At 47.9% G+C, this 15,924-nt stretch overlaps 1 protein-coding gene across 6 annotated transcripts in view; it reads left to right on the forward strand.

Moving 5' to 3' along the window:
* Nucleotides 1-15,924, forward strand: part of LOC128335366 (phosphatidylinositol-binding clathrin assembly protein-like) — a 55,181-nt gene that overhangs the window by 24,074 nt on the left and 15,183 nt on the right. For 4 of the 6 annotated variants that reach the window (XM_053273455.1, XM_053273456.1, XM_053273453.1 and 1 more), the window contains exons 8-14: nt 200-241; nt 1,637-1,722; nt 2,439-2,562; nt 3,880-4,016; nt 5,491-5,594; nt 6,924-7,070; nt 7,674-7,784. In XM_053273455.1, coding sequence (XP_053129430.1) covers nt 200-241; nt 1,637-1,722; nt 2,439-2,562; nt 3,880-4,016; nt 5,491-5,594; nt 6,924-7,070; nt 7,674-7,784 — 751 coding nt within the window. The remainder of the gene's footprint in view (nt 1-199; nt 242-1,636; nt 1,723-2,438; nt 2,563-3,879; nt 4,017-5,490; nt 5,595-6,923; nt 7,071-7,673; nt 7,785-15,924) is intronic. The other 2 variants (XM_053273457.1, XM_053273458.1) reach the window with 1 other exon arrangement.

The raw sequence follows: 15,924 nt of genomic DNA on the forward strand, positions 1-15,924 counted from the left end.
ACTTAATGCAAGATCTGCATGTGAAATTCAGCTTAAGGCTCAATCGGAAGTGGCATTTAGAGTTGTACCAGTTCAGAAAGCTCTCCATGTCCTCCCTGAAACTTTAGCTTTTATGTAGACATTCAGATCCACAGCTCTTTCTTTCCATTGTCACTGCATGTAGTAATGTACATTTTTTTCCCCTTTTTTGTGAACCCAGCAAGTTGGAATTGATCAGGGTGACATTCCAGATCTTACTCAGGTCAGTGTACATTTCATATTAATTTAACCTCAAGCCCTTTGTCCTTTTGTGGTTTTAAAAATTAGTATTCCATTCTATACATTCTGAGAATTCATTATCCTCCATATATATTATATATGGAAACATGTGCCATTTTTCTTGTGAATTGCTTTTACATAGTAGTGATCGTATTCAATGTGGTTTTTTTCTTTTCTTAAAACAGTCACCTTTTCCCCCCTGGCCTATGCTGGCAGATATTCTTAATAAAGGCTTGTGGTAATTGTAGTGATTTTTAAGTCTTTTAAAGAAAAACTTCTCTTCCTGAAACATAGGGTACCATGCCAAGACTTAAGGGAGGTGCTGTTTTGTTACAACAATAAGAACAGCCCTGCTGGATTAGGCCCAAGGCCTATCTAGCCCGGCATCCTGTTTTCCACAATGGCCCACCAGATGGACTTAATCTGCGTAGGCCATATTTTGGGGAAATGTAACCTGTTCCATGTATATATGAGAAAGCATCTGGTAGCTTGTGGAAATAGAGCATTTTAGTAAGTGTGGCCTTTTTTCCATTCCGCACACACATGTTTCTTGTCATTCTTCTGCTTTAGAAGTTAATGAACTGTGAGCCGATGGGTTCTTTTTGCAGGTAAATGTCTACAGCATTTTGCTGAGTAGCTTCCTGAATGCCAGCATAGCAAGATGAAAGCTTCACTGTAGATTTGTAGGACTAACTTGTGCCCTAGATCAGTAGTTTTCAAATGTTCTGCCCTTTTTACTTTGTCTCATTTGCCATGGCACTCTGACCTGTGTGTCATGAACACCTGTGCGTTAGAAGATGCTGAGGGCAGGGGAGTGTTATGGGATGCTCGCAGGTCATATGGCCTATTGGGCCCATGTGACTGGAGAGCTCACTCTAAAACACAGCCAACACTCCCCTGTATCAGCTCAGCTCAGTGGTGGTAGGCAAGTTATTCTCCAAGAGAGCTTGTTCATCATTCCTGTCCCCTAATTATATAAAAGAGTTACTGATGAACCACAGAGTCCCCTGGAAATCATTTTTGCAAACCACTGTTCTTTAAGATGGTGAACAGTGTTTAGCCAGCCTACATGAGGAAGAAAAATAGTATTGGCTTGTCTCCTGCAGCATGGAAGGCTGTGTTTTGGAATCCTTCCTCTATGGCTGGCAGAAGTGGGGGAGGAAACAGCTGCTAGGTTGTGGTGAAAAGCGGAAGTGAAGGTTTAGGCAGTTGAGGAGCACATAAATGTTAAATCGCTATTCTTTCTCCATGGGCATCTTGCTGGGATGTCCTAAACTAAAAGTTTTTTCTATCACGTTCAGAGGAGAAATTTTTAATTTTTTCAACGAAGTCTTACCTTTGTCACCCAACATCCATTTGATGAGAACTTTAACTTTAGGCTCCCAGCAGTCTCCTTGAAGCATTAGAGCAACACCTGGCTTCTCTGGAAGGAAAGAAGACAAAAGAGTTTTCGGCTGCAAGCAGGTAATCGCCTAGTTGGTTGCAACAAGTTTATTTTTAAAACTGATATTTGAACTGTAAAATTTTCCAGAGAATAAATAGGCAGTGTTGAAGAGACAAGTTAGTTACAAATAACTTAAGTCTCATTAGTTTAAATGGAACTTAGGCCCAGTATAACTAAACTGAAGAAGATGAAACACAAATCCAGCGAAGACCAGAAAGCTCAGCACAAATATCAGAACCTTATCAACTAGGACAATTTTTTCTGTCTAGTGTACAGAAATTAAGCCCTTCTGAAAAGATCTCTGTGTTAATTTTTTAAGAATGCTGTACTGATGTCGTTGATATGAGAAATAAACATAAAACATCTATCAAAAAAAGAGGCAGGTTTGTGTTAGTCCATCAGACAGACAGACGCGCGCGCGCACACACACACACACACACACACACACACACACACACACACACAGAGTGTTCGATTAGTCCATTGAGGCTGAATCCTCCCCCCATTCATTTCAATGGGATCTAATCATGACTAAATTTCTTTGGATACAACCTTGTGTCTTTGCCGTATTGATTTGGACAAGTTGAAGTTGTGTGTCTAAATAGTTTTCCTCCCCTGATGAAATAGCTGGGTGATGTTTGAGACATTCTTCTGGCTCAAAAATGTTAGTGAATGACTCTTTCTTACCATGTTCCATGATGTACCATGTGCCATGATCTGCACTTCCTTATTTTAGAGCAAGCACACTGTCGAGTGCGGTTTCTACACTTGCCAACACAGGAATGTCCTTCAGTAAAATGGATGAAAGAGAGAAACAGCAAGCGTTGGAGGAGGAGCAAGCTAGGTTGCAAGCACTGAAGGTATTGCATTTGGGTTTCTCCAGCACTAGCAGGCCTTCCGTGTCTACACTGATTTGGCAGGAACCCTTTAAATGATTAAAATAAATGATTTTATTAACCTGATTGTGTGCATTGTTGTCCTTCTAAAATGGACGTTGCATCTTCATCAGTGCAGTTGACTGGAAGGGGGTTGGGTTTTAACATTTGAGGGGGGACTTCAGCAGTAGAGTGCATGCTTTTGGATGCAGCAGGTCCCGAGGCAGTCCCTGGCATCATCTCCATGTAGGGCTGGGAAAGACCTTCTCTCTGGAAACCTGGAGAACTGTTGCCAGTCAGTGTAGACTGTCAATTTTATATGTTCAGTTGTTGGACTGCTGATGTCACTCATGATATGGTGCAATTTTAATATGTATTTCCCCCCACAAACATAATCGGTGTCCTTGTGTTCTAGGAACATAGGAAGCTGCCTCATACCGAGTCAGACCCTTGGTCCATCTAGCTCAGAATTGTTTACACAGACTGGCAGCAGCTCCTACAAGGTTGCAGGCAGGAATCTCTCTCAGGCCTATCTTGGAGATGCTGCCAGGGAGGGGACTTGGAGCCTTCTGCATGCAAGCATAGAGATGCTCTTCCACTGAGCTATGGCCCCATTCCTTGAGGGGACTATCTTACAGTGCTCACACATCTCCCATTCAAATGCAAACTAGGGTGGATCCTGCTTAGTAAAGGGGGCGATTCATGCTCTCTACCACAAGATCCGATCTCCTTGGATTAAGCTTGGATTGAGTTCTTTGTTAATGTTTTAATCAGTTGACAGCTGCCCATCATGTCAGTTTCTAAGGTTGCAGCCTTAGTGCAAAATTAAGCACTTTCAGACCCCCTTGATTCTAGCAGGGAAAAGGGCCAGGATCATTCTTCATTCTTACTCACTGAAATCAGTGGGACTTCACTTTGTTTGATCACTGCCTTTCAGGAACAGCCCCGTGCCTTGGATTTCAGTAGGAAAGTGTTGAGCAAAGGGGTCTAGATGAATCATGTTGTGACACACCCTAGAATGGGGAAGTAAGTGAATTAGGCAAGATGGTTCAATTCCGGTATATGGAAGGGCTTTGCACTTTAATTTTCTTAGTAACTGGCCCTATCCGTCCCCAGCACAGCATCCCGCCAGTGGCCGTTGCTGGTGTCTGTCTTAGGTTTCTTTTTTAGATTGTGAGCCCTTTGGGGACAGGGACCCATCTTCATTTATTTGTTTATATCTATGTAAACTGCTTTGGGAACTGTTGTTGAAAAGCGGTATATAAATATTCGTCTTCGTATTCTTGCCCAACTCTTTTATAGGAACAGCGATTGAGAGAGATTTCTGTGGTGTCAAATTCTACTTCTACGTGTGTCTCTCCAAGCACTTTATCAGGGAAGAGCGTGAATACGAATGCTGCTGTAGATCTTTTTGCCACCCCTGCACCAACCACCAACAGGTGAGGGATGTGTCAATATCAAGCCATTATATTGTCAAGATTTTAACACGATTGATTCAGAAGCTTAATTATTCATGCCAAAATCTGATACTGGAAGCATATCCAAGTTAAAAGTTAAGAGCTGTCTTCAAGTACTCTTTTGATGGTGGAAGATTCAACAGAAGTTTGTTTGGACAAGTAACCTAGAAAAACTTGCTAAATGTATACGTTTGCAAGTAGAAACACATGACACTTTGTGGAAGTGGTGGTGGGAAGTCACTTCCTTTGTGTAAGCACTTCAGGATATCATTTGCTCCTTAGTTTTATTTGTGTGAGCGTGGTCTAGCTTCTCTTCAGTTACCTCTTCCACTCTCCTTCTCGCCACTAGCTTTATAATCACCTAACCGAATAATTAGGATTGAGTCATTCATTCTGCTCCCCACAAAGCTGTCTCGTGTATAAAAGATGTCTAATAATTAATCCATCCGCCTCCCAAGGAGTTCTTCAAATTGATTTGAAAATGGGGGAAATTTAGTCGATCCTGTGTTGTTTCTCATTACAGAAAAATCATCTGCTTCTCTTCAGTTTTGCTTATCGTTCTATCCTTCATATCAAGGTTTCAGTGATAGACTAAGGAGTTGCCCTAGGCAAATGGAAAAGAAGTGGTTTGCAGGCAGTTTTGCCTTTCATAGGTATTGAAGTTGATTTGAGTGTGCCACCGGTGGGCGGGGAGGAAAGAAATGCACAATATATGTAATTGCAGTGGGAGAGAGATCTTGAGGCTGGAAACTGCAAGTTGGGGAGAGAGAGAGTGCCGCCCAGCTCTTCCGCCTCAAAGAGGATTTTCCGCTACCCACTCCCTCCTACAGTTATGTTTGGTGTTTCTGCATGCGAGGGAGTCCCAGCAACTGGAGAAGGGCCTGTTTGGGGTGAATGGAGCTCTTCCTTTGTAAATGGGTACCCTTTTTTGCTCTTCTGTCACATTGTACAGTTCACAGATCTACAGAACTCGCAGAGAGCTAAAAAACCACATGTATCTAGAAAATGCAGTAACATTATGTCCTCAGAGTGTTGGGATGGAGCTGGGTTCTTGTTGGTATATAAACAGTTGCTCTGTTGCTGTAGTTAAAAAAAAAAAAAAAGCTTTCTCAAAAGATTGATCAGACCCAACCTGTGTTGTGAAGTGAAAGCTGCAAGCTTATGATCTAAGGCGGGGTTCCCGACCTGTGGCCCTCCCAGATGCTGCTGTACTGCAGCTCCCTGCTGAACTACAACTCCCACCATAAACTGTGGCTGGGAATGATGGGTATTGTAGTTCAGCATCATCTGGAGGACCACAGGTTGGGAACCCCTGATCTAAGGCCACTAGTCATAGGGGTGACTGGACACTGCTGAAAGTTGTTGACTTGAGTCTGAGCCCCAGCTCCTTCATACATGTTTGCCTGGATGAGAGATTTCATGACGCTTAAGCTGAAATTCTTCTTGAAACTTCCAGCATGCCCAACCTTTCTACTGATCTCTTTGATCTCCAACCTGCGTTCGTTCCAACTGTACAGAGCACTCCAGCCATAGCGACTTCAGCAAGCAGTGCCTGGGGAGGTAAGCGATACAAAACTGATGCAGTCCTCGAAATTCTGGGAGTTAATTAGTTTTATCCCTTTTAAAAATAAATTGTATGTAATGGAATGAACAGTTAATCCTCTATTTCCATGAAACCCCGATAATGTCTCTTTGCCTTCATTAACAGCTAAGGGAAGCAAGCACGAGGTGGTTCTTGCTATAATCCAAAAGGATTTCCCTTCTAAGGGACTATGTCAAGTTATTGTTTTTCATTCTTCCGAATTTGCCTGTCCATATTCCCTACTTGTCTGGAACTGAGCTATATTCTTCTGGCAGGTTTGATCAGAAGTAACTAGTCATGTTGGTTGAGAATATGTAAGGCAGGGCATAGCTTCCTCCTCTTCTGCAGTGCAGGTATTTGCGTTTGGTTGTTAGCTAGTTATAAACCTCTTTTCCATAGTAAATGACACGTGAAGAAACAGAATGGCAAGGTAAGAGGCCAGATTTGCTCTGTGGATATATGTACTTTCCCCTGTCTGTGCCCCTGACCTTGACAGGTATTAACGATAATTGGAACTACTTGAGGAAGGAAGCTAGGTCTGCAAGGAGTTGCATTGCTGTAAATTTGTATCTCTGGTCATAATCACAATTTGGATGGGTTTGTGTTACTGGCATTGTAACTAGTGATGTGCTTAAATAATGGAGCTGTATATCTTATGCACACATCAATGCAGCTTGCATTTCGGATTGCTTTTACACTTCTTTTGCCTCAAATCAGAATACAAAGTGGGAATTGCTTCCCCAATACTATAGCTGTACGTAGCAATACATTCCCCAACCGATCTTGTGTCGGTTTAATTACCAAATTTCGCAGTCTGAGCATTTCTTTACATATGGTTCGAGGGGCAAAGCAAGAAGAGTATCAGCTGGAGGGGACTCCCTTCTGATCAAATCACACCATCTTAGCAGCATCCAATCAACCTTCTCCCTCTTGGAGAAGTAACATTTTTGATACTCTTTATCGATGAGACTCAAGCAGAAACATATAACTTCCGAGCCAACTTGCTGGGTTTGAAAACCCAGCAAGTATATTTCCTGGTAAGAATTCTGTTCAAACAAGAAACTATCCTTTCCCTAGCATGAGGATATTGCCTTTCCAGAGCCGAGTGCCTGTCGCAGCAGATAAAACTGGTCTGCATTTCATTAAATTCACTCGTGAACAGACCAGTGCATAAAAGTGTGTGTGTTATCCTTGTAAGTCTGCTCCTGTGAACTCCCAAGACTGTGTAGTGTGTCTTCTCTAGAGTACTACTTGTGTTCTGGTTTTTCTTCTTTCCCTTTCTTGCTACCTAATGCTGTGTCTGAAAGGACCTTTCTCATCCACAAATGGTTGTGTTGGGTCTCCGCCCCACCTGGACCTCTTTGATATGAAGCCGGTTGAAGAAGCTGTTAAAAGCACCACCCCTTTTGCGGCATCCACCTTTACCTCCAAACAAACAGTGGAACTGTTTAGTGGTAAAACATCCTCTAATTTCTTTCCAAATAGATGCTGTAATGACGTGACTTAATTGATGTTCAATTTCTGCCTTACTCTCCTTAATTTAGCTCAAAATTGCATTGCAATTCCTAATTAATTAGGCAGTTGACTTTGGAAATCTCCATTTATAATGAAAACAATATACTTTATGCAGAGATGAATGGTTTGAATTTGATATACCTTTACAAGCCCCAAGTGGGGTGCAGGGAGATTTCTCTGCTTCCCCCGCAAAATGGGGGTTTCTTGCTCCTTTTCCTTGAAGCAAGGTTCACCTTGTAAACTTTGCCTTTTGCTCTCTCTTCCAATCATGTTAGTGGTCATTAAGCAGGTCTGCCCAACTCTGGCCTGCCTGCGGTTGTTGGACTACAACTCCCATAATCCATGCCTATAGGCCACTATGGGAGATGATGGGCTTGTAGTAGTTCAAAACCAGCTGGAGGACTGAAGTTGTACAGCCGTCATAAAGTTCACTTCCATATATTCTTTCTTTTATGTACAATAATTCTTTCCCCAACAATGACTTCATGACAAGTTCTGCAGTTGCAGAAACTGATTTCTAATATTTCAACGAACATTTGCAGGATATCCTGTTCATCCAGCATCCCAGAAAACAGCCTCTTCACCAATCAGTGTGGATTTTGATGCTGTGTTTGGAGGAAAGTCAGCGGCACACGAGTTTAAAATGGCAGCGGGTAAAGCTACTTAATGTCTCAAATTTCTGCAGCTCACAATCCACAGTTGCACAGAATTGTCTTTCTAGTATGTTAGTTGAGTGACGCAAATACGTGCCTCTTATAGGAGAATGTTAATGTGATGTCAGTCTGTAAGAATTGCCTTGATTGGATCAGCAACGCCCATCTAGCCCAGTAGTCTGTTTCTGACCCAAACCAGCGAGATACCTCTAGAAGCTATTCATAGCTGCACCCAGTATCTGGTACTTGCAGGCGAGGAACATAGCCTCTGAACAGTGAGGTTGCCATTTAGTTGTTCTGCCTTATAGTGCCTAAATGTAATGGTTCTTTTAAAAGGTTGCAGCCATTTGGTCTGCGCTTCAATGCGGAAGAAGCTAAATAATCTGCACCATCTCTTTGGTACCCTGCAGAGATGTCCACTCACTGTGTGCCTGTCTCCGTGCAGTACTGTGTGCTTCCAGTGCAGGGTGGCACCCTTAGGGGAAGCAGAGCCTTGTACTGCCCTGACTATGGCTACTAGTAGCCTGCATTCAGAGACTTGGTTCTTGGGAGGGTGAGCTCTAAGTAGGGATGTGCACAAACCGGTTCGGCAGTCCATTCACACATGTGCACCGGCCATTTCCGGTCCGACGCTGACCAGGGTGGAAAGGAGGTACATGGCAGCAGTTTTGGAGTCGGCACCAGCTGGGGGAGGGCGGTGGCAGCGGGGGGGGGATGAGCACCCTCCCTGCTCCTTAAAGGTCACACACACACACACACACACCCCGCCAAACCAGCTGAGCACCGGTTCGTACACATCCCTAGCTCTAGGTTCTTGGGAGGGTGTATCCATTAGGCACCAAGGTTGCTGAGAAAAGGCAGGGCGGCAGGAATAGTTTGGATCAACCCTTCTCCTTTCTCACCCCTTATCCAGTCTTTTCATGCTTTTCTCACGTGAAGGAGATCAGTTGTATTTAATGTTTCTTGGATCCTGCGCCCAATGGTTTTTTGTGGATTGTAGTATGTTCATCTTTTTAAACTGATGGATTTTTGTGGTTTTCATTGTGGATTGATTGCAAGCCACTTAGAACATATCAGATTAAGTGGGATTTTTTTTTTCTTTAATTACCTATCCTAAAGAGTATTTTAGCTCTCTAACCTACTTATCTAACATACATTGTGATTCTCCTTCTCTTTTACTTTTGGGTATAACTTTTCAAAATGGCCATCTGGATCATGAGTTCTAATAGGTAAGTTTTTTTTAACTGTTTGCAAACTTAAGTAACCCAAATTGTGAGTCATGTGAATCCTGATATTTATGCAACTCTGGTATAATGCTTTGTGGGTGGTGGTGGGAAACCTCAAATTTGGTGGTTGATCGTAATTCTTGCTAGTTTAATTCCACAACACTTACTTTTATGTAAGCCAGTTCCACCCCTTGAAAATACAGGTGGGCCTCGGTATACATGGTCCCAGTATACGTGGTTCTGCATATCCGCAGTCAGGCAATTGACACCCGATCTCAGTATACACAGGGTTGAGGGGAGTTAATTTCTGCGTATCCACAGTTTTGGAGTGGCCAGAAATGACCTCTCAGGTCACATTTGGCCACCATTTTGAGGAAAGCCATTTTGTGGCTCATTTATTTTTTAAAAATCCCCCCCCCCCGCACCACGATTTTTCATGGGGAAATGGCATAGTTGAGACTTGGGGTGGGCATTGTGGGACCACTGGAGACTGCGGAGCATGGTAGGGCTCCTGTATTTTGGGCCATTTTTTAAACCATTTTCCACCATTTTGGGGCCTCCAGGAACCTAACCCCAACCCCGCGTCCCATTGCCTCAATGCCTCCGCGGTTCTGTTATCCATGGTTCTGTTATCTGCAATTGTAGTGGAGAACAGAACCGCTGTGGATAATGGGGTTCACCTGCAGTCAGAAGGTAAAGGAGAAATACAAACCTTGCAGATTAACTTTTATCTCTTTTCTTGAGCATGTTCCACTGTATACTGGCCATTATAGTGACTGTCCTATAAATTGGCTGGCATACTAACATTAGCTAGTTCACAGTATTGTTTCTTTCCCATACTATAATGGCAGAGATACCTGACATAAACATTGGTGTGGTTGCCATAAAACTGTAGTCTGTGGCCCACATCTCTGAAGGTAGCATCCACAGCTCTAGGATTGTTCTCTGAAAGACAGGGTTCTTATTTTCCTTCAGAGGAGGGTTGCATCCGCAGCTAGGATGGGTTGTCTCGACCTCCTGCTCCTAGACAGGGCCAATCAAGAGCTTCGGCTCACAGCAGGAGGGAGGGGCAATCCCCTGATCTCCAGTTCTTCGCCCTGTCTCGCTCCAGCAGGGCCGTTTCTTCGCTGCTCCTTCTTTTCGCTTGCTGTGGCCTTACTCTCTGCCTATATCTCGGCTGTGTACCTGTAAAGAGCAAGGGGAGAAGACAAAAAGGCTGATTATTACCCATTCCTCTCGCGGCTCCCTTCATACCCCTAGCGGAGATGGAGCTTCAACGCGAGGAGAGAGAGGTTTCTCCCTCTCTCTCTGAGGACTCGGTAGCACACTCTGTGTGTCAGGCTCAGTGGGCTGCGGCCTCTGCTCCCGCACTCAATACCCGGGCCCAAGGATTGGCCAAGGCCGCAAAGAATGCCCAGAAGCTTTCAAAAGCCCCATCGGCGCCCCGTGATTCCAGGGCCCGATCTCCTTTCCAGTCGCCCGCCCACGCAAGTCCACTCGAAGGGGGCGGGGGCGATTCCTGCAGGGGCGATTCCTCTGTTCCTGTACTGCAGCGGGGATCGGAGACTGTGGAAGATCTTTCTGGTGAGCCCGGGGTTGCGGTGCGTGGGGGATCGGGGCGTGGGGACTCCCTTTCCGCCCCTCCCGCTAAGCGTTTTTGCCCGGCCACCGGGCCCAGCGTTGCCGCCGCTTCGAGTAGCGCGGCCGCTTCTGAGGAGGAGGAGGACATCCCTCCCCGCTTTGCGGCGCTCCTGCGGCGCGTGGTGGCCGAGGAGCTCCAGAGGCTGCCCTGGCCCTTCCAATCTGTTGCGGCGCAGCAGGTTCTTCCCGCCCAACCACCCATGGCGCCATTTTTGCTCCCTGCTCAGCCGCTTCCCGCCAATTCTCCAGGGGTGGCCATTTTGTCTGCGGCCCAGGGTCCGGCTCCTATTCCCGGTCCTTCCGCTCCCTCAGATGACGGTCCGCCTGCCCTATCCCCCTGTGGCCCGCCTCCTCCCCGTTTGGTCGCGCTGGTTCCCTGTCCAGCACCCCGTGACCTCCCTACTCCGTCGGAGGATTCAGGGTCAGATAGGGAGGAGGGGGAGCTCTCCAGGGATGAGGAAGACCCTTCCCCGTCTCACCAGCCTAATTATCGGCTGTTCTCACAGGCAGACTATCCTGTCCTGCTCCACAAGGTCAGGAAAACCCTTCGCTTGGGAGGAGTGACACCGTCCACCCCGGTGGACACCAAAGGGGACCCTTCTGTGCTGCCTCCCCTGAAAGGTCAGGAGATTGCTGTTCCTTGTCCCCAGCTTTTCCTGGACCTCTTCCAGGCCGAATGGGACAAACCCATTGAGGGAAAAGGGCCCCCTCCTGCTGTCAGGCGCATGTACAACCCAAGCGCCTCGCTTTCTGATAAACTCAGGGTGCCTTTTGTAGATACGGAGGTGGCTTCCCTTGTCACGGGAGCGGTACTCCCTAAGGAAGGAGAAGACGCATTAAAAAACATAGAAGACAAGAAATGCGACACTGCGCTGCGCAGATCGCATGAGGCAAATGCCCTCTCCATCAAAGCCTCTGTTGCCAATTCTATTTTTGCAAGGGCGGCAGTTTTGTGGGTGCAGGAACTTGTCCCCATGGTCCCTCCTGAGCTGCCCGTGCTGCGCCAAGGTCTCAATAAATTAGGAAAAGCGGTCAGATTTCTGGCAGACTCTTCGTTATATGCTGCCCAGTTGTCCGCCAGGGCGCTGGCTTCCGATATCACAGTTCGACGCCAATTGTGGCTCAAGAGCTGGAAGGTTGACCACAAGTCTCGTGCTAACCTTGCCAATTCTGCCTTCAAAGGAGGAAAGCTTTTTGGTGAAGCCTTGGAACCCGTCCTTATTCAGACCAATGATAATAGGAAGGCCATGCCATCCATGCCTTCCTCTCAACGTCAGGACCGCAGGAGCTACTCATCTGGATTTAAGGGCTACAGGTCTTCCTTTCGCCCCAGGCATAGCAGGCCCGATAGGTCTAACTGGAATAAGGCACAATCTTCCTTCCAAGACGATGCCTTTCGCAGGTCCCAGCAGTCTGGCCAGTCAGCTAAGCCAGGCTTCGAACAAAGCCAATCCCAATAACTCCCCTCGGGGCCCCCGCCTCCCGGTTCCGGATTCCCCCACAGTGGGGGGCAGGTTGGGGGAATTTGCGCAGGTCTGGGCTCGGACCTGTTCTGATGCCTGGATATTGCAAACAATTTCTACAGGGTACTCTCTGGAGTTTTCAGCGCAACCGCCGGACCGGTTCCTTCCCTCCCCCCGATCTCACAGGGTTTCCAAGCACCACCTGATGGAGGAGGCCATCTCTCACCTGCAGGACATTCGGGCAATCGAGCCTGTCCCCCCCGGGGAACAAGGGAAGGGAGTTTATTCCATCCTTTTCTTGGTTCCCAAGAGGAACGGGGAGTGGAGAGCCATTCTAGACTTAAAATTTGTCAACCGGTTCCTGCGGAGGAGGGGCTTCCGCATGGAGACGCTCTGTTCCATCCTAGTGGCCCTGCAGCAGGGGGACTTCCTAGCCTCGGTAGATTTAAAGGAAGCCTACCTTCATGTGCCTATCCACAACCAGGACCGGCGCTTCCTCAGGTTTGCTTATTCGGCGCGCCACTTCCAGTACCGGGCTCTCCCCTTCAGTCTGTCGACTGCACCTCGAGTGTTTACCAAGATCATGGTGGCACTCGTGGCGCACTTGAGGACCAGGGGGGTCCACCTGTACCCGTACTTGGACGACTTGTTAATCAGGTCCCCCTCCTTCGACAGGGGCCACAAGGATGTCCAATTAACCCTCTCCGTGCTGGAGGCCCATGGGTTCATTGTCAACAAGCCCAAGAGTTCCCTGACCCCTCAGACCAGGGTTCTTCACCTGGGAGCCGTGATCGATACGGTACAGGGGACAGTCTGCTTGTCCGAGGAACGCAGGAATTCCCTGATTGCGTCCTGCCGCTCTCTAATTGCCTGCCCCAGGACCAACGTTCTGGCCCTGTCCCAGTTGCAGGGCCGCATGGTGTCCACCCTGGGCATAGTGCCATGGAGCCGGTTTCACTCGCGCCCGCTTCATTGGTTCCTTCTCAGATATCAGTCCCAGGTGATGGACCGCTCCAGGCTCCCCATCACTCTTCCACCTCGGATTGTTCAATCCCTGCAGTGGTGGGTGTCCCCAGCCTTATCGAGGGGGACCAACTTCCTTCCACTGGAACGAATCCAGGTGACCTCGGATGCCAGCCTTCTGGGTTGGGGCGGTCACTGTCTGCAACATGTGGCGCAAGGACTTTGGTCCGAGACCGAACGCTCCCATTCCATCAACTGGCTCGAGTTGAGGGCGATCCGCCTGTCCCTCCTGGAATTCCTTCCAGTAGTTCAGGGCCGTCATGTGTTGATACGCACGGACAACGCCACAGCCAAGGCACACGTAGCTCGGCAGGGCAGGTCAAATTCCAAGGTTTTGATGAATGAAGCCTCCCTTCTCCTGACCTGGGCGGAACAACACCTCCTGTCGCTGAGAGCGGACCACGTCAGCGGAACATTGAACGTGCTCGCGGATTGGCTAAGCCGCTTCCAGATAGACCCGGCGGAGTGGTCTCTGGATCCTCTGACCTTCAGGCACATAGTACAAAGCTTCGGTCAGCCAGACATAGACGTGTTCGCAAAGCCGGAAAATGCCAAAGTGGTTCGTTTTCTGTCCAGGTACCAATCTCCGGGAGCGGAGGGAGTGGACGCTCTGACCTTCCGGTGGCCTCAGGGGCTGATCTATGCCTTCCCACCGTTCGCAGTCCTCCCGCAGACAATTCAAAGGATCCGGATGCTGCAGGCGGAGGTCATTCTGGTGGCCCCTCACTGGCCACGCAGGCCCTGGTTTTCGGACCTGGTGGAGATGTCCATCCAACTGCCTCTCCAGCTGGGGTCGCACTGCCAGTTGCTCAGTCAGGGTCCAGTGTTTCATCCGGATCCGGCCTGGCTCAATCTATCCGCCTGGAGGTTGAGCGGGAGGCGCTAGTGGCCTGTGGTTACCCTCAATCTGTTCAGGCCACGATCCTGGCATCCAGGAGGCCTTCCACGGTCAGAGTCTATCAATTGACCTGGAAGATCTTCTCAAGATGGTGCAGTGCTCAGGGTGCATCACCGAAATCCGCCTCTGTAGGCCTGGTTTTGCGCTTCCTCCAGCAAGGCCTGGACAAAGGGCTCCGCCCTAATACCCTGCGTCGTCAGCTCTTTGCCATTTCTTCTGTGACACCTCTGAAGGGCTCTTCGCTGGCTCAGCATCCTCATGTGCGAAGGTTCCTCAAGGGGGGCGCGATTATTAATCCTCCCCCAGTTCATAGGTTCCCTACCTGGGACCTTAATCTGGTCCTGAGAGCCCTTACCAAGGCTCCATTCGAACCTCTGAGGTTAATTTCTTTACGCCTTTTATCCCTTAAGGTTTTATTTCTGGTCGCCATGACTTCTGCAAGGAGGGTTTCGGACCTTCGTTCTCTGTCTGCGCGTAAGGAATTGTGCCTCGTTTACCCGGATTATGTGCTGCTCCACACAGATCCTTCCTTCATCCCTAAAGTGAACTCTGTGTTTCACAGGGCTCAGGAGATCATGCTGCCCTCCTTCTGTCCTAACCCCTCCTCTCCCAAGGAGCGGGAGTGGCATAAGCTGGACGTGCGCAGGGCAGTGAGGATCTACCTACGGCGCACCAAGTCCTTTCGGGTTTCGGACTCCCTCTTTGTTTCGTTTCGGGAGGGTTCCTTGAGAAAACAGGTTTCTACTACATTGTCGCGCTGGATTTGCCAGTGCATTAGATTGGCATATACCAGTTCAGCAACTCCAGTCCCAGAGGGGATTACTGCGCATTCCACCAGGAGCGCAGCCTCTACAGCTGCCTTCGCTACCTTGGCTCCCCTGGTTGACATTTGCCGCGCTGCCACTTGGGCCTCTGTTTCCACCTTCGTGAGGCATTATAAGATCCACGATTGGACCTTGGCGGACGCGGCCTTTGGGAGAAGAGTATTGCAGCAGGTGGTTTCTCCCTGAGCCAGACCTCAAAGCTCCCACCCGGTATATCAGGGGCTTTGGTAGGTCCCATCCTAGCTGCGGATGCAACCCTCCTCTGAAGGAAAATGAAGCGTTGGTGCTTACCTGAAAGATCATTTTCTTCAGAGGTACGGGTTGCATCCGCCCCCACCCGCTTTGTCTTTTGTCTGGGCTGTTTAACCTGCTGTCCTGTTATCCACCTTCCCACCTGTCTCCTATGTATCTGTGGGCTGGTTTTTCTCTGGGGTGGCTGGTACCCCTTGCAGGGGTTGAGTTGGTCATGCCGAGTTCTTTTCAGCTGTTCTCGCTGGTTTTTTTCTGCCTGGCTATCTGTTTATTACTCTTTTTACCTTGAATTCTGACTTGGTTTCTCTGGAGCAGTGCTAGAGCTGGCTATGAACTGGAGATCAGGGGATTGCCCCTCCCTCCTGCTGTGAGCCGAAGTTCTTGATTGGCCCTGTCTAGGAGCAGGAGGTCGAGACAACCCATCCTAGCTGCGGATGCAACCCGTACCTCTGAAGAAAATGATCTTTCAGGTAATCGCCAACGCTTCATTTTCTGTTACTCATTATAATTATTAACCAGCTTTTCAACAACAAAGGCCTCAAAGCGGTTTACATAGTGCAAAGAATGAGGAAATAGTTCCCTGTCCCAAAGAGCTCGCAACCGAAAAAGAAACCCAAGGCTGACACAGCCACTGGCAGGCACGCTGTCCTGGGTTCAGGAGGAACCGTTGTTCTTCCCCTGAAAACATTAAGAGGACCGCTCCTTTTAAAAGGCACCTCTTTGTCTGTTTCATGATGATGTCTTTTTCTGCTTTTTATATTTCAACAGAAATTATAATTGAGAACCAATAACTTTCTTAATATTTTCTGTTCT

Source organism: Hemicordylus capensis, chromosome 11, assembly GCF_027244095.1.
Source record: "Hemicordylus capensis ecotype Gifberg chromosome 11, rHemCap1.1.pri, whole genome shotgun sequence".
NCBI lineage: Eukaryota > Metazoa > Chordata > Lepidosauria > Squamata > Cordylidae > Hemicordylus > Hemicordylus capensis.